This window comes from Ceratotherium simum, chromosome 2, assembly GCF_057802395.1.
Source record: "Ceratotherium simum simum isolate JZ-2026a chromosome 2, ASM5780239v1, whole genome shotgun sequence".
NCBI lineage: Eukaryota > Metazoa > Chordata > Mammalia > Perissodactyla > Rhinocerotidae > Ceratotherium > Ceratotherium simum.
In genome coordinates, this window is record NC_141901.1 from 17671302 (window position 1) to 17697830 (window position 26529).

The 26529-nt window shown below is 42.5% G+C and overlaps 1 protein-coding gene across 2 annotated transcripts; it reads right to left on the reverse strand.

Moving 5' to 3' along the window:
- Positions 1 to 24981, reverse strand: RNASEL (ribonuclease L). Of its 2 annotated transcripts, XM_004425169.3 has the most exons (7): positions 24889 to 24981; positions 21486 to 23148; positions 14337 to 14422; positions 12938 to 13143; positions 11995 to 12121; positions 2677 to 2810; positions 1 to 1999 (listed from the first exon to the last, which is right to left on the reverse strand). In XM_004425169.3, exons 2-7 carry the CDS (start codon positions 22963 to 22965, stop codon positions 1858 to 1860), a joined length of 2175 nt encoding a protein of 724 aa, XP_004425226.3. In that variant the 5' UTR covers positions 22966 to 23148; positions 24889 to 24981; the 3' UTR covers positions 1 to 1857. The 2 variants fall into 2 exon arrangements, with proteins under 2 accessions (XP_004425226.3, XP_087294916.1); XM_087438790.1 differs by lacking the exons at positions 1 to 1999; positions 2677 to 2810 and having other exon boundaries at positions 12038 to 12164.
- Between the last annotated feature and the right edge of the window lie 1548 nt (positions 24982 to 26529).

Here is a 26529-nt window from a genome sequence, read left to right on the forward strand (position 1 = left end):
TGAGATGATTCAAAGTTTTATTGAATATGCTTTATAAATGGACATTTTGATTGACATATCCAGGTACTCACTACAAATCATAAAACCAAAGCTTAACTTTAAAACCTAAAGCAATCTTGCTGCTCCTAAAACCTTAAAGAAAATCCTTAAGTTTGTCCCTTCCAGCTCTTCTTAACTTCATTCAGTGATACCCATTTTACACCACCTCTTCTTCAGGAATACCTAAGATACCGTTTTTCCCAGCTCCTCCCACTACAAAGCTCCATCTTCACCACCACAGTGAGGATAATGGAAAGAACATCAGACTTAATGCCAGACTATCTGTTCGGATCCAGACAATGACACCTCCTAGCCATGTATTAGAGTCAATCAGCATGTCTCTAACCTTAGTTTCCTCATCTGCAAAATAAGGATTACAACATTTACCTTACGGGATTGTTTTGAAAACTAAAAGAGATAAAATATGCAGGTGTAATTTAGAAGTTATAAATTATCATAAAAATGTAAGGTAGCATTATTACTCCTCTATGAATATGGTTCATTCATTATTCAATGAATATATATTGTACATTACTGTGGGGAAGACACTTTGCTAGGCAGTAATGACACAAATCAAAAAAATATATTTCATTGGCCCTAAAGAGCTTAGATTCCAGTGGGGAAGAAGCACGCTCAAGGTGGAGAAAAGCATGCTCTGATGTGGCTACGGTGCTAGGGAGCCAGGAAGAGGACTCACACTGGGGTGTAGAAACTGAGGGTGGTCAGAGGACTTCCTGAGGAGGTGACACTGGAACTGTCTCACTACAGATCCAAAAGCAAGGAAACAAATCCAAGTCACTCCTTGTGAGGTGGTCTGCACACTCCATGGTCCTGGGCCGCAAGCCAGTTCAAAAGTGTCCCAGCCTCTCAAGGCAGAGTTTCTCAACCTCAGTACCACTGATATTTCAGGCTGGATAATTCTGTGTTGCAGGGGGCTATCCTGTGATCGCAGAATGTGTGGCAGCATCCCTGACCTCAATCTACTAGATGCCAGTAACACCACCTACCTCCCAGCTTTGACAACCAGAAACATCTCCTGACACTACCAAATGGCCCCTGAGGGGCAAAATTGCCCACAGTTGAGAACTACTGCCTTAAGGTCATGGAAAACCAGTGCAGGTGGTTCTAGAAGGAATGGAATTCATACAACTATTACCTAGACTTATACTAGTGCTCAACAAATATTGAATGAATAAATGAATGAGCCTCCCGTAAGGTAAATGTTGTAATCCTTATTTTGCATTTGACGGAGCCCATTTGACGTTCTTTTTGGGTCTCATGCAGAAGAGCCCTGGGCTAGTAATTAAGTTCTAAGGTGCCCAAGTGAGAGGTAACAACACCACCACATGCATTTATACAGTGCTCTGTACAGGTTGTATGATCTTGGGTAAGTAGCTCAAACTCTGAGTTTCAGGTTCTTCAGTTCTTCTCTGGGGATATTAACCCTATCTTGCAAGGTCACTGGGAGAATTACATGAGATAATTGATGTAAAACATACAGCATTAGAGGTCTAGGCATTCACTCCTTTCGTGCAATTGACAAGAGGAATCTCAGCAGGATGCCCTCCTAGCTCCTGCCCCTAAACTCTACCCTTAAAAAGACCTAGAGTAATTGGAGCATATACCTTTTTTGTTATAAACATGTGGGAAATGCCGAGCATTGGACCAGGAACTGCCGCATCAGCCATCCAACTCATCCCTTCCAGGCAACCAGGTTAGTTAAGAGGTCCAGAGAGTAGTGACTTGCCCAGGATTACACAAGGCTCTGTCAGCACTCAGGGCTCAGCAACACTCAAGTGCTGACCACCACTGCCTCCCTCACACCAAGGCTTGTTTGAACTGTGTTTTTGGAAAATGCTTTCTGTATTCTGTGTTCTGTAGTTTCGTATAGACGTAGATGATCAGATCAGGAAATTTCTTCTGAAAATAGTGGGAAGGTATTCCAATTCTCGACTTCATCCTGAAATGAAACATAAATGCTTTGGCATGCTTGCCTCAAATTCTTCTTCCCCTCCTTACAACACATGGCTCCAGAGATCTCTTTGCTCCCTTGGTTTCTATGGCAAAATGAATGAGGACTTGAGAGCCTGACAGAGCGTGATTCATCTCCTGACTCTACAACTAATCCTGTGCACTTTGGTAGCTTATTTCTTGTGAACCTCGGTTTTATCATCCATAAAAGGCAGATAATACAACTCCACAATCACTTATCTACAATTCTAAAATCTAAAAGAGCCCTGAAAACTGCAAGTTTTTTGTGAGTTTGCAGCTAATATTCTTGGCAACAAAAGCTGATTTGACTAATGTGGGGCTACTTTCTAGGCTTTCATAATGCTACATTCATTGCACCCAGCTGCCCAGTCCCCTGTGTTTCTTCACACAAGGGAGTCACTAGCCTTCTGTTCATGAGGGCTCAGCAAAAGCTAAAAAGGAAGATGAGAGCCTACTGGGCATGTCCATGAGTTCACTGTAAGACCCTCGTGGAGTCCCTTTTCTGAACAACGGGGAGGAAATACTTTTCTTTCATCAAAATAAATGTTGTTCTTTCCATCAAGTAGCAGATATAAATTTAGAATTGGATTTTTTTAAATCATTCTCATCTCATATATGACTTACGGGAATGAAAACAATACTTACTCTTCATTCCTTTTCTCATCAATGTGTTCTCCAACGTTCCGGATGAACTTTAGCAGATCACCCACAGTGTCCTGATAGACATTGCGTCTTTCTTTATAAAACTTATTCATCTTTTTCATGACACAGCTGTCAATCTAAAAAGCAAAACATTATACAAAATGTAGGAGCAATACAAAATAAATCCTGATGGAATGTTACTGCAAAAAGGCAAAATACAAATTTTAATATATGCCAAAATTACCACTAATTAATAAAATAAATTAACAGAAAGAAAAGAATGGAAGTGAACACTCTACACCAAAATGCTAACTGTAGTTGTGTGTAGATGTGGGATTATAAATAACTTTAAATTCATGTATCTATTTCCCACGTAAATTGTTTTCATAAGAAGTTAAATATATTAACACATGGTTTAGAAAATCTTTGGCTGCTATACCAGGAAATTTGCTCATCATAATACACGTATTTTTATGCTTGTGGCCACCCTTGCAAATTCATACTTTATTACATTTCCTCTTTAAAGAAGGTTGTCTGTACTGAAACCAGGCCTGGCAGCCACCGCCAAAGTGAGTGGGGTTGTTTTTTGTTTTATTTTCTTTTGAATTGTGTCTCCAAAGGTTACATGTTTCTTGTTGCCTCTAGGCGCCCCAGGGTAACTTCTTTCATATGAATGCCTTCCTCTGTATGCTTGCACCCTTGTAGATGGCTCTTGTATTTAGAAAGAGTTTGGAGTAAGAGAACAAGATGCAACAACCAGGAAGCCAGAGGGTCCCTTAGGAAGAGTAACTAGTGACTAGACCAACCCTAGTGAAGACCTGCTGAGCCCGCCTTGGTGTACGACATGCAGAGCACGTCTGAGAAATGCTGAGCGATGTAGTGGGGCAGGATGGGGCAGCTTGTGGAGGAAGGCAGAAGTACACACTAGAAAACTTGGGCTGTAGACCTGTGCTGCCAAAAACTGATTGTACGACCAGGAAAATGGGCAAGTCACTAAAATCAAAAGAAAAACAAGCCTAAAATGGAAATTAAAAAATAAGAATTGAGTGACGTCAGCAACATGGTTGAGTGAGTTGTTCCCTGTGTCTCTCTCCCTTCAAACTACAACTAAAAGGATGTTCACGGATCAGCGGAGGATACCCGCACAGCACACCAGGACGCCTGAGAGACCCAAGCAGCTGTATATCTGAACTATATATGGACTACCCCCCGCCCCAAGAAAGTGGTGGAGATAGGTGAGGACCCTCTGGACCCCAGGCAGCCCAGCACACATGTGCCACTACTTTCCCAGCTGGAGCGATCATAGCATCGCTGGGGCCCGGAGGATGGGAGCGTGCCTCAGCATGACTGTGGAAACAGGTGATGGCAGCCCTGAACCCCCTGTGTGATCACTTCCCTGTCTAGTGGGGGAGCCTTCAGGGCCATGCAGCCCACAGAGAGCAGCATAGGCTTGGACCCAGTGGGGAAGCCTTACCCACCAAGCACAAAGGACAATGCTACCTGGGAGCAGAGGGGGGCTGAGCTCCCAGTCTGTGTGAACAAGCTCCCAGCTGCTGTGAACACCCACAGTACTGCTGCAGCCCCAAAGAGGGGAAGCATGTCTCAGCGAGACTGTGAGAACCTGAGGCAGTAGCCCTGAGCCCGCAGGTGATCACTCTCTCGTCTGGTGGGAGAATCCACAATCCTACCCAGTTCCAGGGAGAGGCTTTGGCTCAGTCCCAGAGGGGAGCTCCTGCCCACCAAGCACAACAGCTGGTGTGACCTAGGAGCAGAGGGCGGCTGAGATCCCAGTGTGGGTGAACAAGCTCCCAGCTTCCTGAACACCCATAGTACCACTGTGGCCCAGCAGTAGGGAGCACAACCCCCGGGGTCTGTGGGAGTAGGCAGCAGTGGCCCTGAGACCCCCACGTGATTATTTTCCCACTCGGTGGGAGACCCCACAGGGCCACTGCGATCCCAAGGAGTGACCCAGGCTTGGACAGGCACAACTGACAGGGATCGCAGCAGTGGGCTCAGATTACACAGCTCCTGCCCACTCCCCAAGTGGCAGCAGGCGGAACCTGCATCCAGAAACTATCACTATGTGCCGGCACAAATCCACCCCATCAAATGGTATAAAGAAATTTATTAATATTCCAGATCAGAAGGAAAAAGAAAAACACCCAGAAACCAATCCTGAAGGCATGGAAATCTATGATCTTAATGACAAAGAATTCAAGACAGCCATCATAAGAAAACTCAATGAGCTACAAGAGAATTCTGAAAGACAGTTCAATGAAATCGGGAACCAAATTACCGAACTGAGAGAATTCTTCACAAAAGAGATTGAAACTATAAAGAAAAACCAAACAGAATTGTTAGAGATGAAAAAAACAAAGGATGAGATAAAGAAAAATCTAGAGTCCTTAAACAACAGGGCTGATAATATGGAGGATAGAATTAGCAATCTGGAGGACAGGAACACAGAAATGCTTCAGATGGAGGAAGAGAGAGAACTTAGACTAAAAAAAAATGAAGAAATTCTCTGAGAAATATCTGACACAATTAGGAAATGCAACATAAGGATTATAGGTATTCTAGAGGGAGAAGAGAGGGAAGAAGGAGCAGAGAGCTTGTTCAAAGAAATAATAACTGAGAACTTCCCAAACCTGGAGATGGAGCTGGAATTACATGTAAAAGAAGTCAACAGGACTCTTAATTACATGAATGTAAAAAGACCTTCTCCAAGGCATATATTAGTAAAGCTGGCAAAAGTCAAAAATAAAGAAAAAATATTAAGGGCAGCAAGGCAGAAGAGAATACCTTATAAAGGAAACTCTATCAGGCTTTCAGTGGATTTTTCAGCAGAAACCTTACAGGCTAGGAGAGAGTGGAATGATATATTCACAATTCTGAAAGACAAAAACTTTCAGCCAAGAATACTATATCCAGTGAAAATATCCTTCAGAGATGATGGAGAAATAACAACTTTCCCAGATAAACAAAAGCTAAGGGATTTCATTGTCCCAAGACCCCCCCACCAGATTTGATCAAGAAAGCCCTCATACCTGAAAAAGAAAGAAAGAAAGAAAGGGTTTACAAAGCCTTGAGCATGCAGATAAATAGGCAAACAAAATCAGAAATTGCAACTCTCTATCAGAACAGATTAGCAAACACTTCATTATAACTCTAAAGATAAAGGAAAAGAAAACATCAAAAATAAATATTATCACTTCATTTTAACCACAAATTTACAACACTTAATGGAATAAGTTGTGACAACAACAACAACTTAGAAGGGGAAGAGGAGAGGGATGAAACCTGCTTAGACTAAGGGAACAAGACGCTATCAGGGAATGGACTATCTCATCTATGAGATCTTTTATACAAACCACATGATAACCACTAAACAAAAAATCAGAACAAAGACACAAATGATAAATAAAGAGAAAACTGAGAAAACCATCATAGAGAGCCACCAAACTGAATTAGCAGTCCAAAATACATGAGAGGAGAAACAAGGGAAATACATAACAACCGAAAAACAAGAGATAAAATGGCAGCATTAAGCCCTCATATATCAATAATCACTCTAAATGTAAATGGATTGAATTCCCCAATCAAAAGACACAGAGTGGCTGGATGGATTGAAAAACAAGACCCAACAATTTGCTGCCTCCAGGAAACACATCTCAGCTCTAAAGGCAAACACAGGCTCAGAGTGAAGGGATGGAAGATGATACTCCAAGCTAATGGAAAACTAAAGAAAGCAGGTGCTGCCATACTTATATCAGACAAAGTAGACTTCAAGATAAAAAAGGTAATGAGAGACAAAGAGGGACAATGTATAATGATAACAGGGAAACTCCATCAAGAAGACATAATACTTATAAATATATATGCACCCAACACAGGAGCACCAAAGTACACAAAGAAACTACTAACAAACCTAAAAGGAAATATCAACAACACAATAATAGTAGGGGACCTTAACACCCCACTTACATCAATGGATAGATCATCCAGACAGAAAGTCAATAAGGAAATAGTGGACTTAAATGAAAAACTAGACCAAATGGACTTAACAGATATATATAGAGCACTCTATCCAAAAAGAACAGATTACATGTTCTTCTCAAACACGCATGGAACAGTCTCAAGAATAGACCATATGTTGGGAAACAAGGCAAACCTCTATAAATTTAAAAAGATTGAAATCATAACAAGCATCTTTTCTGACCATAATGCTATGAAACTAGAAATCAACTACAAGAAAAAAGCTGGGAAATTGACAAAGATGTGGAGACTAAACAACATGCTACTGAACAACCAATGGATCATTGAAGAAATTAAAGGAGAAATCAAAGAATATCTGGCGACAAATGAAAATGAAAATACACCATATCAACTCATATGGGATGCAGCAAAAGCAGTCCTGAGAGGGCAATTCATAGCAATGCAGGCTCACCTTACCAAACAAGAAAAATCCCAAATAAGCAATCTTAAACTACACCTAACAGAATTAGAAAAAGAAGAACAAACAAAGCCCAAAGTCAGCAGAAGGAGGGAAATAATAAAAATTAGAGCAGAAATAAATGAAAATGAAACCAAAAAAACAGTACAAAGGATCAATGAAACAAAAAGCTGGTTCTTTGAGAAGATAAACAAAATTGACAAACCCTTAGCCAGATTCACCAAGAAAAAAAGAGAGAAGGCTCAAATAAATAAAATTAGAAATGAAAGAGGAGAAATCACAACAGATACCACAGAAATACAAAGGATTATAAGAGAATACTATGAAAAACTATATGACAACAAATTGGATAATCTAGAAGAAATGGATAAATTCTTAGACTCATACAACCTCCCAAAACTGAATCAAGAAGAAAAAGAGAACCTGAATAGACCAATCACAAGTAAAGAGATTGAAACAGTAATCAAAAAACCTCCCCAAAAATAAAAGTCCAGGACCAGATGGCTTCTCTGGAGAATTTTACCAAATATTCAAAGAAGATTTAATACCTATCCTCCTCAAACTATTCCAAAATATAGAGGAAGATGGAACACTTCCTAACATGTTCTATGAGGCCAACTTCACCCTGATACCAAAGCCAGACAAGGACAATACGAAGAAGGAAAATTACAGACCAATATCGCTGATGAACATAGATGCAAAAATCCCAAACAAAATATTGGCACACCAAATACAGGAATACATTAGAAAGATCATACACCACAATCAAGTGGGATTTATATCAGGGACACAGAGATGGTTCAACATCAGCAAATCAATCAATGTGATACACCACATTAACAAAATGAGGAAGAAAAACCACATGATCATCTCAATAGATGCAAAGAAAGCATCTGACAAGATCCAGCATCCATTTATGATAAAAACTCTCAACAAAATGGGTATAGAAGAAAGGTACCTCAACATGATAAAGGCCATGTATGACAAACACAGAGCCAACATCATACTCAACTGGGAAAAACTGAAAGCCATCCCTCTGAGAACAAGACAAGGGTGTCCACTCTCACCACTGTTATTCAACACAGTGTTGGAAGTTCTGGCCAGAGCAATTAGGCAAGAAAAAGGAATAAAAGGACTCCAAATAGGCAATGAAGAAGTGAAACTCTCACTGTTTGCAGATGACATGATTTTATATATAGAAAACCCTAAAGAATCCATCAGAAAACTATTGGAAATAATCAACAACTACAGCAAAGTTGCAGGGTACAAAATCAACTTACAAAAATCAGTTGCATTTCTATACTCCAATGACAAACTAACAGAAAGAGAACTCAAGAATACAATCCCATTTACAACCGCAACAAAAAGAATAAAATATCTAGAAATAAATTTAACCAAGGAGGTGAAAGACCTATACAATGAAAACTATAAGACATTATTGAAAGAAACTGATGATGACATAAAGAAATGGAAAGATATCCTATGTACATAGGTTGGAAGAATAAACATAGTTAACATGTCCATACTACCTAAAGCAATCTACAGATTCAATGTAATCCCAATCAGATTCCCAATGACATTCTTCACAGAAATAGAACAAAGAATCCTAAAATTCATGTGGGGCAACAAAAGACTCCAAATAGCTAAAGCATTCTTGAGAAAAAAGAACAAAGCTGGAGGCATCACAATCCTTGACTTCAAAACATACTACAAAGCAATAGTAATCAAAACAGCATGGTACTGGTACAAAAACAGACACACAGATCAATGGAACAGAATTGAAACCCCAGAAATAAAACCTCACATCTACGGGCAGCTAATCTTTGACAAAAGAGCAAAGAACATACAATGAAGAAAGGAAAGTCTCTTCAATAAATGGTGCTGGGAAAACTGGACAGCCACATGCAAAAGAATGAAAGTGGAGCATCTGCTTTCGCACTACACAAAAATTAACTCAAAATGGATTGAAGACCTGAAGGTGAGACCTGAAACTATAAAACTCCTGGAAGAAAACGTAGGCAGTACACTATTCATCATTTGTCATAAAGGGATCTTCTCAAATTCCATGTCTACTCGGATAAGGAAACAAAAGAAAAGATAAACAAGTGGGACTTCATCAGACTAAAGAGCTTCTGCAAGGCAAACGAAACCAGGATCAAAATGAAAAGACAACCCACCAGCTGGGAGAAAATATTTGCAAACCAGATATCCTACAAGGGGTTAATCTCCATAATATATAAAGAACTCACACATCTGAACGACAAAAAAACAAATAACCCGATCAAAAAATGGGCAGAGGAAATGAACAGACATTTTTCCAAGGAAGATATACAGATGGCCAATAGGCATATGAAAAGATGTTCAACATCACTAATCATCAGGGAAATGCAAATCAAAACAACACTAAGATATCACCTTTACACCCATGAGAATGGCTATAATCACCAAGACAAAAAACAACAAATGTTACAGAGGATGTGGAGAAAGGGGAACCCTCATTCTCTGCTGGTGGGAATGCAAACTGGTGCAGCCTCTATGGAAAACAGTATGGAGATACCTCAAAAAATTAAAAACAGAAATACTTTATGATCCAGCTATCCCACTTCTGGGTATTTATCCAAAGAACTTGAAATCAACAATCCAAAGAGGCTTACGCACCCCTATGTTCATTGCAGCATTATTTACTATAGCCAAGACATGGAAGCAACCCAAGTGTCCATCAACAGATGATTGGATCAAGAAGATGTGGTATATATATATAATGGAATACTACTCAGCCATAAAAAAGACAAAATCGCCCCATTTGCAACAACATACATGGGCCTGAAGGGTATTATGTTAAGTGAAATAAGCCAGACAGAGAAAGACAAACACTGTATGACCTCTCTCACATGTGGAATATAAACTAACACACAGACAGAGAGAACAGTTTGGTGGTTACCAGGGGCAAGGGGGTTGGGGGGCGGGCACAAGGGGTGAAGGGGCACATTTATATGGTGACTGACAAATAATAATGTACAACTGGAATCTCACAATGTTATAAACTATTATGACAACAATAAAAAATAAATAGATAAATAAGAATTGAAGTCAATCAAAATTCAATATAAGTCAATGAAGTTTAGGGGAAAGAATCAATGAATTGGGAAACAAAAGAACAGAATTCTCTTCCCAGCTCTGCCAATCTCTGGTTTTCCAATTCTGAGTGTTTTGGGTTCCCTCTCTGAGCCTCAAGTTCCTCAGCAATTAAAAGAGTTGGTGGGGGTTGGCCCTGTGGCTTAGCGGTTAAGTGCGCGCGCTCCGCTGCTGGCTGCACGGGTTTGGATCCTGGGCGCGCACCGACGCGCCACTTCTCCGGCCATGCTGAGGCCGCGTCCCACGTACAGCGACTGGAAGGATGTGCAACTATGGCATACAACTATCTATTGGGGCTTTGGGGGAAAAAAATAAATTAATTAAATTAAAAAAAAAAAAGAGCTGGTGGACTTGATGGCATCATAGCTTTGTGCACGAGTGGCTTTAGCACATGGCGTCTGCCACCAGACTGCCCAGCTTCAAATCCTGCTGCATCCCTTCCTGGCTCTGTGCCTTTGGAAAAATTATTTGTCTGTGCCTCAGTTTGCCCATCTGCAAAATGGAGATAATGGCCTCAAAGATTGTTACAAGGATTAACTGTGGTAACTCACATTAATTCTTGAGAACTATAGCTGCCATATAGTCGGCACTACACAATCATTAGCGATTACTGTCGTCTGCTCTGGTTTCAAATTGCTCTGATTCTACAAATTTAAGTGTTGGCTGAAGTTTTTTAGACATTCATTTAGCAAAGAGTCACGGCACACTTACTCCATACCAAGAATACAATAACGAACAAGACAAGGGATGGTGTCTACTCTGGTGGAAATTATAGGATAGCAGCAAAGACAGATGTTAAGCCAGCAATTATGAGTATGATGTGTAGCCTGGAGACGAGCGAGGGAAGGAAAGCAAAATGAAACCTAGAAACAAAGAGGTATAGAAGAAGCACAGTCCTAGATCAGGCTTAAGATAGGGAAGCAGTTGGTCTCACTCAAAGACCTGAGGATTACGGATTCTCCCATAGTGCTCTGCACATATCCCTGCGGCGCCCAGCATGTATCACACAGCCATCATTTCTGTGGGTCTCTCGGCCCCACATGGATAATGCTGTACTCTGCTTTGTCTATCCATGGCCTCGCACGGGCCTGGCACACAACTGGTACTTGACAGATGGCTGCTAATTAATAATAATGAAAGTTCTGATGGTACTGACTAGATAGAGATGCTGATTCATTTTTTATGTTCCACCATACTCAGTTTAAGTTAAGTGGACTTTTTCTTAAAGAAGAGGAATTTGGAAGGTCATCTTTTCTTCGTAGTCTCTTTTCTCAGGCAGAATGTAGGTGTGCATGCGGATCCTCAGAGCTGGGCTGTTCACAGGCAGTAGAGGCAGCTGGTCTCTCCTCAGACTGAAACGCCTCCCGGTGGAGCGCCTCCTCTGGGTTAAGCTCGATTCAATCAGCTGCTCTTGTCACAGCAGTAACAGGATTGTTAGCCAGGCCTCTCTCAGAAAACAAGGTTTGAGGGAAAGAGCCACAGAAAAGGAATGGGATGGGACAAGGCCATCCTAAAGAGGAGCCTAGATGAGAGTCTGTCGGGGGAATCTGGCCTCTGAAAGACCCGAAAGTTCAAATGGAAACTGGGATGGGGAGGAAGGGAAGGAAAATCCCCTCTTTCACCCCTTGGTTGGGTCAGGCCAATAGTATTAAAAAAGTTAGAAAAACTAACATAACACATTACACAGATTCTTATCCCTGGAATAACTCTCAGACCATGGGAATTGTTCATACCTCATGAGTCCACTGGGCAAAACTTGTGGAACGTTCACCAGGTTGCAGTAGTCGGAGGATCTTGCTTTCAGCGTTTCTCGTTTTGATGTCAGATTCATTTCCCACATTCCTAAGGGTCCTATAGCGGCTGAGGATGATAGAATTATCATGCTCATTCCATCCTTCCCACTCTTTCCAGAAAGAGAAAACTGTTAGATTTTGGGTTTTGATAAAAGTAGTAAAACCACGTCTCTAAAAAATTCTGCACAATGGGAGATACAGGCTTCTCTCCTCTCCCTTTTTCTACTCTTCACAAGAGAAAACCAGAGTCCAGAGAGGTTAAGTCACTGCTCCAAGGACCCACAGCCAGGAAATGCCAAGCTGAGAGGAAAGCCTGGATCTGCAGATCCCCAGCCTGACTCCTGCCCACACCACCTCACCATGATGGTTAATTTTATGTGTTAACTTGACTGGCCACAGGGGGCCCAGATTAAATATTATTCTGGATGTGTCTGTGAGGGTATTTCCAGATGAGATTAGCATTTGAATCAGTGGACTCGGTAAAGCAGACTGCCCTCCCCAATGTGACTGGGCATCATCCAATCTGTTGAGGGCCTGAATAGAACAAAAGGCAAAATTTGCCCCTTCCTGTCTGATTGCTTCAGCTAGGACATTGATCTTCTCTTGTCCTCAACTCTCTTGGTTCTCAGGCCTTCAGATCCTTTCTGGAATCCATATCACCAGCTCCCCTGGTTCTCAGGCCTTTTGATTTTGACTAAATTACACCATTACCTTTCCCGGGTCTGCAGCTTGCAGACGGCAGATTGTGGAACTTCTCAGCCACAATATTGCATGAGCCACTTCCTCATAATATATATATCTCTATGAATCCTGAAGAACCCTGACTAATACACTCACTGTCTCCGTTCTGGAGACCTATGATATGTACTCAAGTTTTACTTACCTCTCCCAACTCCAAAAGAAGGGATGATCCAGCAGGCCACTCAGATGGTCCTTCACATTTTCCCCAGGGTAGAACAGGTGATAAATGAGGTCCTGAGTCACCGCGTCTGAAGAAAGTCGAATCACCTCTTCATAACTTTGAGTTGTCAGCGTCTCAAAACAGATGGCTCCCTTCCTTACAACATACAGGACCAGCAGTCCAAGGGCCTGCACAAAAGCCACAAATCAAGCCAAATGTGCTTACTCACTCTATTTGGGTAAACTTGCAGGGTGTGGTGCAGGCTGTGAGCAAATGGGAAATGGGAGGAATCTCGAGGAATCCACAGGGGGAGAGAAGACACAGGTTTGTGCATTGTGAACTTTTCAAGGCAGTATGTGGTCCCCACAACCTAGGTTTATAAGGAGCAAAAGATAATCCTGGGCCAGAGTTGTCAGGGAAGACTGCTTAGAGGAAGAGGGATTTGAGATAGACCTTAAAGTATGGATAGAATTTAGATAAACAGAGGAAAGGGAAAATGTTTTAAAAAACAAGAGGAATGCCACGAATCTGGCTGGGCACTGGGAATTTGGGTCCAGGGCTACAACAGGCAGCAGATACAGGAGCCAGTCCAGGTCCAGCGGGACACAGTTATGGCCCCAGGAGTTAGGCCACAGCAGGGAGGAAGGGCCAAGAAGGAGGCTGGCATAGGATCTCCTGTACCTTGTAAGACAACAGTCAGGGAAGGAGCTGAAATCTGGAGCCATGGAACCACAAAGGCCGGACAGGGATGCAGAGCTCTTGCTCATCGGGTTGAAAGTTCAGCACCATGGGCAACTCTCCAGGAGAGGTCTGTCCTACCAGGGTCAGAATCAATCTGGGAGCCTTGGTTGGCAGAGGCCAGGCTCTGTCTCTTCTCAGAAGAAACAGTTATTTCAGGGACTTAATCTTTTTGGCCAAGCTTAGTGTCTTTTGAGCTGGTGATCCACGCCCTCCTTTCCAGGTGTTTCCGAGGGCCTTAATGTCTGGCCCTCTTCAGAGTTTGAATGGAGTGGGAAAAGAAATCTCATTTACTTTGTCCTTAAGCAGAAAATACCTCCTGCAGGAATTTTGGAGAAAACCCCTGGAGGTAATTCTAGAAGAGGTACAGCATGCTCAATTTATTTACTATTTAGCTAGTGGAGGAAGAGAGAGATCCAAAGAGATACAGAAAGGAGCCACAGTGACAATCAACTCTACACCAACCCAGAGAAATGCTGCTGTCTGCAAGGGAGCGAAGGCCGTGAGCAAGACTAGGGGAAGGCCTGAGAGTTCTTTCCTTCCTAGTTAAAATAGGAACATCCTCTCATTGGCCGTAGGAAATAAGGTAATGAACGAATAAGGAAGCAGGAAAATGGAAAAGTAAACTGACCGTAGAAATTACCTTTAGATCTCTCTTGATTTCCTGTGGCTCGCCAGACCACTTGATGCTTTTATCAAAATCTGCCAGGCAAACAGCATTCCTGGAATCTAAGGGATAGTTTGTAGAGGTGCATTAAAAATCCTCATTCTCCACGTTGTGAGTAATTAATTTAAATAAATATGTAGCACAATGTGCAATCCCTCATCTCTGAAAAAGGCAGTAAAGCTTGTATCTGCATTGCTGTTTACTCCTCAAAACACTGTCATATGCACTGTGTCCTTTGACCTATTAGGCATCTGCCAAGAGCAGGACTTACATTTTATTTTTTCCAGGTCAGGGGGTGGGGACAGATGAGAATAAATTTAACCAGCTCCCCATTCATGTAATTCCTAGGGGCAAAGAGCAAAGATTTATAAAGGAGATGCTGGCAGGAATTAAGATTATAGCCTATGGCTAAAGAACAACTAACCAACAAGTCTCCAAATCAAAGACCACCTTAGCATAGCGCTCCACCAAATCGAACCCGCTAGCCACAGCCCACCATGATACTGTAATCAGTTATCATGGATCAACCATGTGCTTAATGAGTGACTGCCTCCTTGCCCTCTTCAGAACCTTTCTCCCTTGAAGGGAGCCAGTGAGTCCTCAGAAAGAGAGATGCAGGGATGAGAGAGGTCAGGAACAAGATGAAAGGGGGGCAAGTCAGTGATTTCTCCTCTAAGAGGTGGCTCCTGCTTCTGGCTTCATGGAGTCTGAGAAGGAAGGCTAGGTATCCCCAGATAGGATGATGGCCGGTGCAATTGTGTGCTTCTCGAACCCCTTTTATTCTGAACTTAGACATCAACATTGTGTGGAAACCCAGAATCTAATAAATATGAACCCATCAAATTTTTCAACAAGTGTTTGGTGAAGGGAAAAACAATGGTGAAGGAGAACACAGGGTTTAGCATCTCTGGGCAAGGAGACTGATACTAAATTAACAGTTACACAGATAAACATAAAATTAATTGCAATTTTGAAAATGCTAGCCAAAGTGCAGGATGTTCTGAAAGTGTATTAGAAGAAGAGCTACATGGCTGTGGGGTGGGGGGAGAAGTCTTCCCTCAGGAAGAGACGCTTAGACAGAAAAGGTCAGTAGAATTTGGGTAGGTGAGTGAAGTGAGGAAGAGAGGGGAGACAGAATTCCAGATAGGAATTCCCAAGGCAGAAAGGAACCTGGAGAACTCTACTCTGACAGAAGGCGGCCCAGGGGCCTGGAGAGGAGGGATGAAGTCAGAAAGTGGTCTGCAGTGAGGATGAAGGGGTGGAGGGGTACAGATCATTAACCATGGATTATTTTCAGTTATTTGAACCAATAAATTCCTTTCACTTGTTTAAGCCACTTTGAGTTGAGTTTTCTGCTACATAAATCTGAAAGTATCTAACGGAACACTTTGCATCTCTTCTAATACTTGATTTTTTATTTTTAGATTCAATAGACATTGTTAAAGTGCTTTAAAAAGTTTTAAATGCTTACGCTTAGTTTCTGTTCTTTTACAACCACAGACATTAACAGACTGTTGATGGGCAGAGCTGGGATGAAATCTGCCCTCTCTGCCTTGCTGCCAACGACTCGAGAACCTCAGTCCCCTTTTCTTTCCCTCTGCTCTTCACCCTTACTCCCACCACAGCGATATCATCTAGGATTGTTTTTTGTAATTTTTGTTTTTTAAAAAACAACACGTTCGGGTTACTTTAAAAAATTATTTCTTCGTTCATTTCGGCTTCTAAAAGTCTCCGTTTTCTCCCAGACTCTTTCTCTCCTTCCTTACACACATCCTCCAGTAGTTCTTTCACAGACGGTCTGTGAGTGGAAAGTTTTCCTGAATCCTTGAACACTTAAAAAAAAAATGTATTTATTTTGAATCACATGCGAACAACAATAATTTGGCTGTTGTCTTGGTGCCAGCTGCTATAACAAATTACCATAGACTGGGTGATTCAGACCACAGAAATTTATTTCTTCCAGTTCTGGCGGTTAGAAGCCCAAGATCAGGATGTTAGCAGGGTCAGGTTCTAGGTGAGGGCTCTCTTCCTGGTTTACAGACAGCCATCTTCTTGCTGTGTCCTCACATGGCAGAGACAGCTAGCTAGCTCCACGACCACTTCTCATAAGGGCGCAAATCCCGCCGAGGCAATTTGAGAAAGAACAAAGCTGGAGGCATCACACTTCCTGATTTCAAACTATATTACAAAGCCATAGTAACCAAAACAGTATAATACTCGCATAAAGCCAGATATACAGACCAATGGTACAGAATCGAAAGCCCAGAAATAAACCCACACATATACAGTCAACTAATGTTTGACAAAAGAGCCAAGAATACTCAACCGGGAAAAGATAGTCTCTTCAAAAAATGGTGTTGGGAAAACTGGACAGTCACACGCAAAAGAATGAAACTGAACCCCCATCTTACACCACTCACAAAAATTAATTCAAAACGGATTAAAAACTTAAAAGTAAAACCTGAAACTGCAAAACTTCTAGAAGAAAACACAGAGAAAAAGCTCCCTGACATCGGTCTTGGCAATGATATTAGGATACGACACCAAAAGTGCAAGCAACAAAAGCAAAAATAAATAAGTGGGACCACATCAAACTAAAAAGCTTCTGCACAGCAAAAGAAATGACAAACAAAGTGAAAAGGCAACTATGGAAACAAGTGGAAACATAGCGGAATAGCCAGTGTGGAAAACAGAATGGAGGTTCCTCAAAAAATTAAAAACAGAACTACCATATGATCCAGCAATCCCACTTCTAGGTATACATCCAAAGGAAATGAAATCACCATCTTGAAGAGATATCTGCACCCTCAGGTTCACTGCAGCATTATTTACAATAGCCAAGACATAGACAAAACCTAAATGTCTTTTGACGGATTAACGGATAAAGAAAATGTGATATACACACACAATGGAATATTGTTCAGCCTTTAAAAAAAGAAATCCTGCTGTTTATGACAACATGGATGAACCTTGAAAGCATTACGCTAAGTTTCATAAGTCAGGCAGAGAAAGACAAATACTATATGATCTCAGTTATATGTGGACTCTAAAAGAACTAAACTCATAAAAACAGAGAGTAGATTGGTGGGTGCCAGTGGCAGGGGGTAGAGGAAATGGCTGAAGGTGGTCGAAGGGTGCAAACTGCCTGTTACAAGATGAATAAGTTCTGGGGATGTGATGTCCAGCATGGTGACTATAGTTAACAATACTGTATTATATACTTGAAAGTTGCTAAGAGAGTAGATCTTAAAAGTTCTCACCACACACACACACAAAATGGTAACTATGTGAGGTGATGGATGTGTTAACTAACCATATTGTGGTAATCGTTTCGCAATACATATGTATAGAAAATCATCATGTTGTACACCTTAACCTTACACAATATTATATGTCAGTTTTATCTCAATAAAGTTGTAAAAAAATAAAAACTTTAGGGGCCAGCCCCCCGTGGCGTAGTGGTTAAGTGCGCGCGCTCCGCTGCTGGCGGCCCGGGTTCGGATCCTGGGCGTGCACTGAAGCACTGCTGTCAGGCCATGCTGTGGTGGCGTCCCACATAAAGGGGAGGAAGATCAGCACAGATGTTAGCTCAGGGCCAGTCTTCCTCAGCAAAAAGAGGAGGATCAGCATGGATGTTAGCTCAGGGCTGACCTTCCTCACAAAAAATAAAAAAAATAATAAAAACTTTATTTCCAGTTTTGGGAAAAAAAAGCACTAACCCCATTCATCAGGGCTCCACCCTAGTGACCTAATCACTTCCCAAAGGCTCCACCTTCAAATGCCATCACATTGGGATTAGGGTGTCAACATATGAACTTTGGTGGAACACAAATATGTGGTCCACTGTAGCTGTTAAATAGGTTCTTTCTCTTCAGCTCTTTCTTTTTGCATCCAGGTTGCTGATGAGAGAAGTCTTATCCCAATCTGATTCTGGTTTCTACATAGGTAATTTGTCTTCTCTTGGCAGATTTTGAGTTTTTCTCTTTTTTGTTGATATTTTGAAACTCCTTTACCATGTGACTCAGTGGGGTTTTTTTCCTTATTTATCCTCAGCTTTTGGTGACTCTTTTTTTTTTTTTTTTTTTGGTGAGGAAGATCAGCCCTGAGCTAACATCCACGCCAATCCTTCTCTTTTTGCTGAGGAAGACTGGCCCTGGGCCAACATCTGTGCCCATCTTCCTCCACTTTATATGGGATGCTGCCACAGCATGGCCTGACAAGCGGTGCATCGGTGCGCGCCCGGGATCGAACCTGGGCTGCCAGCAGCGGAGTGCGCACACTTAACCACTACACCACGGGGTCGGCCCCTGGTGACTCTTTTCAATAAGAGAACTATATCTATCTTTAGTTCTGGGACATTCTCAGCTATTTTTTTCAAATGTGGCTTCAACCTCATTCTCTTCTTTCCCTCTGGAAGGCCTATTAGAACTTCTGGATCTAATTCATGACTCTAAAGTTTTTTTTAATACTTTCCATCCCTTTACGCTTTTCCGTTAATTTCTAGGAGAATTTCTCAGGCAAATCTTCTAGCTCACTAATTTAATCTTCAATCCAGGCTGGAGTTTTTTTAATTTAAACAATTATTTTTTTAATTTTCAAATTCTCTTTTTGGTTCTTTTCACAATGCTCATCCTTGCTTCTTGGATGAAATAACCTATCTTTGTTCTCTAGTTTTACTAATTATACTTACTTTAAAGTTGTGTTGTGGTTACTCAGTATGGCAGACTGAATAAATACCCATGTCCTAATCCCTGGAATATGTAACTGCTTCTTTATACACCAAAAAATAAAATAAAATAAAAAAGACTTTGCAGATGTGATTAAGTTAAGAATCTTGAGATGGGAGAAATTATCCTGGGTTATCCAGGTGAGTCCTAAAGGTAACCACGTGTATCCTTATACAAGAAGGGCAAAAGGAGATTTGACAACAGAAGAGAAAGCACTATGACTATGGAGGCAGAGATTGGAGTGATGCAGCCACAAGCCAAGGAATGCAGGCAGCCGCCAGAAGCTGGAAAGGCAAGGAACAGAGTCTCCTCTACAGTCTCCAGAGGGAATTTGGCCCTGCTGACACCTGATTTTGGGCTACTGGAACTGATTTCATACTTCTGGCCTCCAGAACTGCGGGAGAATAAATTTCTGCTGTTTTAAGCCACCAAGTCTGTGATCATTTGTTTCAACAGCCATAGGAAACTAACAAACTTGGTTAGCTATATTTCTTTGGGTGTAAATTCTTCTGTTCCGTGCATCTCTTTCACAGTATCGGCACTCCTTTAAATATCTTAAGTGATTTCTCACTGTAAGTCTTACTTTGCAGTTGAGAATCCCTGATGCCCTGTGAGCTGCTTCTGGTAATGCCACCCAACATAGGGGAGGGATGAAGGCAGTTGTCAGAGCTTTTGCTTTGCATTTTATTCAGTGAACTCAGGGGTAAACAGGACATGCCACTTAGTAGGGTGTTTTGGCAGAAATCTTGTGGGTTTAACTGCCCTTTGTGTCTCTTGAGATCGCTAAACACCCAGTGTTTCAGCAGTACCCTTATCTGCACACAGACAGGCCTGTCAAGAGATGCCTGGGCCCTGGGGAAGAGGGCATGCACCGGGTTTGATCTTCCTAGTTTCTGTTGATGCAGCAATCTGCTTCTCAGCTGGTCCTTCGTCCTCTCCTGCTCTGGCTTCCATTACTCTCGAGTGGCACTTTTTTGCACTGCTCCCACTATCATGAGTATCATTTAGCTGTGGCTTCCTGCATCTGTCCTGGGCTCCTGTGTCCTTCTCCAATCCAATCCTATCCATGTTTAGTCTCTTTATGATTCTTCAAAGATTTTGTCCTGTAAAAATTCTTTTTTTATTTTGATCTCAGCTATGAACTCATGTGAAAATCTTTTCCTATCATCTTAGGGATTTAACATGGGGAATAGTCTGCAGTAATCAATTCTTTATTGTCCAAGCTTAAGAACGGAAGAGGTGATGCTAGAAATTCCAGGGAATAGGTAGCCACAAATTATTTTTCTTTAGAACATGACATACGACTCTTTCTCATCAACATCAGCAGTTAGAACTGGGAAGGACTTCACCCTTGGCTGACTCTCGCAGAATCTGCCTCACAGAGCCGCATATATTTCTGGCCCTTGTCATTCCCCCAGCAAAGTTGTTTAAAACCAGGAAGGAGTGACACTAGCACCTGTCCTTGAACTAAAAGCCAGACCCCAGTCGTGTTCTTATGTGCACCTACTCCTCTTGTCCAGGACCTTAAATACCATCCTCCGCCTCAATGCCTGACCCTCGTTTTGCCCTGCTCCCTTACACCGAGCTTAAATCTCAATGCATACCTGCAGGTTACATATCTGCTTCTGCTTAGCCCTCTAGACAAGCACCTGGCCTTTGTTGAGCACCTACAATCTACAGGCAACTTGTCTATTTAACACACTGCACTTAGACCTCATAACAACCTTGTGAAGGAGGTATTAGTCTCAAAGGAGGAAACCAAGGCTCACAGAATTAAGTGACTTGTTCGAAGTTACAAAGCTACAAAGTGGCAGGACTAGGCTGCAAGCCGCCCTAAACAGGGCTAACGTCCAGGCTTTCCCCACTGCACCACATTGCCTCCCAGGACTTTACACAAAGCTCTGCTTTTTTCCTTACTTTTGTTTGTTTTGTTTTAGGCTTGGACCAGTGGATGTTGACTTGTTCTGCCTGCCTGGAGTCTGTTTCACCGTGTCACATCTTGTCCTGCCATCCCCAATTTTGATCTCAGTTTTGCCATTAAGTTTCACAGGAACTGCCACCTTGTCTGAAGGAACACACCTTCAGGATTCTCTGACTTGCAGGCTGCTCTAGGAATTCAAATTTCTGGAGCTGGCTCCATCTAAGACATACTTTCATATTTGTATTTGCCAAGGGCAATATAGAGCTAGCCTGGCATTCCCTTGGCATCTGTGACTTGCATGTGGAGTAAGGGTCATAACTGGTAGCAGAAGAGACTGCACTGTAACTAGGAATTCGTTGCATTAATCCTCAAACTGAATAACCCACGTTTACTCTAGGCCTCTCCTATCTGCAGTGAAAACCCTTTCCTTTTGTAAATAAAGACCTTATAATTTCTAAGAGAAGATTGGGGACTCACCTATTAAGATGTTTTGTGGCTGCAGATCCTGGTGAGTGTATCCACACCACAGGTGGAGTTCTTCGACAGCCTTAAATACAGACAAGAGGATGTTTCGAGCAAACTCATCTTCCTCATTTTCCACAGCCTCCTCTCCACGCGTGGCCAAGAGCTCCTCCAGTGTCTGCTCACAGAGGGCGAGGCACACATACAGACAGCCGCTGTGGCTCTCACGCCCATAGAATGTCACCAAGTTACTGTTCGCTCGACTGCTCTGCAGACAGGACACTTCCTTTTGTCCACGTGTGCTGCCTTCACAGAATCGCTTCACAGCTGCTTCCTGCTCTTCATAGAACCCCAGATAGATGCCCCCTTCAGAAGTGTCAGCAATTTTATATTCCTCATCAATAAAGATTTTGAGTTTGCCAATCATAGGGCGGTACATACTATGGAGATGTTCCAGGGCTGTCCCCCAACGTGAGCTCTGAGCCTTCCAGTCTACATCAGGAGGGTGAAAATCTTCTCTGGCTCCACGACGGAGAAGAAAACTTGCAAGGTCATTGTCGTAATTGCGCTTCGCTATCCTAACAAGATCCCCACAATCCGTGCTGGCTCCTTTGTCGCACAGCAACTGCGCAATTTCCTTCTGTCTGAGTTGGACAGCAAACAGCAGTGCTGTTTTGCCCTCGCTATCTGTGTCATTAATCTCTATACATTCTTGTTCCAGAAGCATCTGCACCAAACCCAAGTGCTTCTTTTCCACTGCCAGGATCAGAGGCGTCTTCCCTCCTTCTCCTCTCACATTGACATCAGCCCCGTGGTCCAGCAGAAGGCGAGTAACGACCTCCACATTCCTATTCTCGGAGTTCCGAAGAGCACGGAACAAAGCATTTCTGCCCATATTGTCACGGGCATTGACATCTGCCCCCATCTCATCAAGGAGGATCTTCAAGACGTCTACGTGTCCTTCTTCAGCAGCATCCATGAGAGCTGTGGCCCCTCCTTTCCTAAGCCTCTCTTGATCTTTCTTTGTCTTTCGACTCAAATTCACCTCTGCCCCATTCTCATACAAGAATCTTAAGGCGTTGACCATACCGTACACAGCAGCCTCCATGAAAGCTGTGTAGCCGTGAAAATCACACTCATTGACATCTGCTCCTTTAGACAGGAAAAGTTTGAGCAGCTCCACACTTCCCACAATCCCAGCAACGATGAAGGGAGTGGCCCCATTCCTCTTCCTCAGGCAAGGGTCAGCACCATGGTGGAGCAGAAGCTCCACGATGTCCTCCCTGCAGTTTTGTACTGCATTATGCAAAGGCGACCAGCCTCCTTGCTCTTCCTGGAAATTGACATCAGCTCCTCTTTCCAGCAATTGGCGGGCCAGCTCAATGTCTCCTTCTGTCACAGCTTTAATCAACAAAACATTGTCTTCCACCGAAACCCTCCTGTTGCTGGAGCGTGTGGGTCTCTCCTGGGGGTTGTTATGGCTCTTGGTCTCCATGATGGTAAATACCACTGGCTAGAACTTTTTGCCCTTTCTTTGAGAAAATGAAAATTTATCTCCTTGGTACTTGATCAGAGAGATGAGCTCTTAGAAACCCCTGTCAGAGTAAATAAGGATTATCTGGCTACAGACCAGCAGTATGAGGAAGGACAATACTCTTGGAGTCTTCTGACATTCCACCTAGAGATGAGAGAGGTATTTTGTAATTTTATAATAGTGAGAAAACATGTGAATAAGAGAAACTAATTTTACTAATAACCTTTTCAAAATACATCTACTTTCTTATTATAGAACTTTTTATTATAGAATATTATATATATAAATTAAAAATAGGAAAATTATTACTCTATAGTCCCACTGTCCAGAAACAGACATTGTTAATATTTTACTATATTTCTATAGATTTTTAAAAAATAATTGGGATTATTCTGGGTAAGTAACTTTGTTTCCTTCTTCCTTTCATTTAATGCCATACTATAAATAATTTCCTATGTTATTACAAAGTCTTTTAACATTTTTAATGGCTGCGTAATATGCCATCATATAGTTGTTTCATTTCCCTATTACTGAGCAGTTCTTAAATAAGATTTTTTAAATTAGAACTTTTTAACAATTCTAAATAACATTGCAGCAAATTTAGCTTATTTTAGCTTATTTTCTTATGATGGATCTTAAGACAGATTTCAAAGAATTGAATGACTGGTCAAAGGATATGATTTTTTTAGGATTCTCAAAACTATAATATTAAATTGCTTTCAATGTCTTTTAAACACATTCTGACTAGAAGTAAATGGCCTCTTTAAAAACAAAAACAAAAAACAAAACCCAGAACCTTCATTTAACACGAAAAAATGTAGTTTTGTCGATTTGCATTTCTTGTACCACTCAGGGTGTTTGCTGGCTCTGTGCACGTCTTCTCTGTGCACTGTGTGCTCCTGTTCAAAGTAGGATAAAGTAGTAAAAGAACTGAGACTCCGACCTCAGCAAGATCTAAGTTTGAGCCCCTGATTGTGTAACTTTAGACTGTTACTTCCTAATTGTGTAACCTTAGATTAGAGTCTCAATTTTCTGTTTCCTCAAATGGAGGCAACAATAAATACTGTCATGCGTACAAAATGCATTCAAGAGGGGGAGTGGCAAATATTAGGCATTCAATAAATGGTAGAGCTAATTATGTCCCTTCATGAAAAAAACTTTTAGCAAATCCTATTCTCCCCACCCATGTGCATATACATAGTACAGAAATAGGGAACCTGGGGTTGTCAATTTAGTCCAACTGCCCTCAATCAGATCTGAGCAATTTAGATCCAATTCAAGCACCAGACAGCACCAAACGGTTACCTTAATATTTATATAACTGCATCTGCTACGATGCAACATACATATGATGAAATTCACAAAGCAACCATTTTTCAGCAATCTCGCCACTCTCTCCGTCTCAAAGCCCCCACCCTCAGAGGTCTAATCAATTGTGCTACAAAAGCACAGTCACCCAGCAATGAAATCTTTGAGCCAAATGCTTGTGTAAACCGTTCCTGTTTCAGTGGGTGTGAGATGGGCTGGTGTAAGTAAAGGAGCGGAGTAGGGAAGAAAGTCAAAGGAACCCTGAGTAAAATATCAGAGCAGAGAATAAAGACAAGCCAGCAAAAGCACTGCAATGGATGAGTCCTGATTTCAGTTTCCTTTTCTCCCTGTGACCAGAGCGCCTGATATACCGAGACGACTTGAAGGAATAATGTGTGGATTGTGGCAGAACCTTGGAGTTCTCAGGCGGGCTCAGGGGCCAAAGGCTCCCTGGGCCTGGCCAGCAGGCTCTGCGCTCTCTTCCGCTTCCCGATCTCACAACCCCTTTCAGCTGCGGTCCCCAAAGCCCAAGGAATCCCCTGAAAGAACCAGCTCTCTTCCTCCTGTCCATCTTACCTTTCAAACTCAGACGCCTCCGCAGGCATTCATTTGGCAACATTTAATCTTTAAATACTGTTCCCGGCAGAGAACCATTTCCTCCTGGGGACGTCACAGAGCCAGCGGGGCGGAGCCAAGAGAGGAGCGAGAGAGGAGCCAGCGGAGGGTAAAGCGGCGCACGCTCGTCTCTGCAGGCGCAGCTAGAGCTGCAGCACTTCTAACCCCTCTCGAGGGAGGTGGCGGCTCCGCTCTGAGTGCTGATGGCTAATTTGATGTCCAAGATCATGCTGCTCATCTTTCAGCCTTTCAGACCGCAGCATCCAGCTCCATGCTTACCACGTTATTCCAAATCCCCTATCTTCTTGAGGGAAATAGAATGGTAACATTTATCCAGCACCGACTGGATGCCTGGCACTATACTCATTGCTTCACAAGTGACATGGTCCCAGTTACCCCCTAAATAATCCCGCTGATGATGAAACTGAGGCTCAGAGAAGCTAAGTAAGCCCAAAGCCCAAGCTTCGTCGCTCCTCTGGGCACACTCAACTCACTGCCCTGAGGCAGCGTGGCGTCCCCAAAAGGGTGCTGGGCTGGCAGTCTGGAGACCTGGTCCTGCAGCGAGAGCTGTGGCTGTTCAGCTGAGTGACCTCAGGCGGGTAGTGTAGTGATACTGGGCCTCACTTCTCTCATGTAATAGGATTTTTAAGGTTCCTTTCTGCTCCAGAAGTTCTGCCCTTGACCATTTTCCTAGCACTGAGATGCACACTGGGTACGGAATGCTCCGGTGGAAAGTATTTCTGTCCTCAAAGAACATCCAGTCTTACTGAGGAGGCAAACTCCTGAGAGGGTCATGAACAGCGAGCAGAACATGGTCACGTGTTGTTCCCCAGTGTCACGCCATGCAGACCCTTGGGCCTCTATGGCCCTTACACCCCAGTGACTCCCAAGCCTCTCTCTCTAGCCCCAGCCTCTCTGCTGAACTTCAGACCCACTAATCTTGAACATGTCCCAAACAGAGACCCTCATCTCTCCCTAAATCTGCTTCTCTTCCTCTTTCTCCGTCTCCGTCAACGGCACCACCACCTGGAGGCCACTCCTCATCCTCATCCCAATACCAAGTCTCCTGCTTTCACCTGCAAAGGAATGACTAACCTCAGCCCTTGTCGTTGCTTATTGCAAGAAACTGATGACTTGCTTCCTCACCTCTAATCTAGTGTCCTACCTGCTGCATTGACTCACCATAGTTTTCAGGACAAAGTTCAAAGTTCTGAACCCATTGTTCCTTCACTTAATATTTACTGAGCACTGCCTATACTGCCAGTGACTATTCTAAATGCTCGTGATACAGTGATTTACCACACAAGTTCCTCATGGAGTTTGCATCTTAGCAGGCAGAAACAGATCATAAACAATTGAGAACTGTGCTGTATAGCACGATTTCAGATTATGATATGGCCCCTGACTGTCCCTATTCCTCAGGCACATCATCATTACTACCATCCAGTTCCCCGTTACATGATACTGCTGCCCCCCTCCGTGTCTCTGCACACACTGCTTTTGCTACCTGAACTAATAATAATAGTAATAAGAATGATGATAGCAAATATTTATGTAGCTCTTTAGTATGTTCCAGGAACTGTTCTGAGCCCTTTGCGTGTA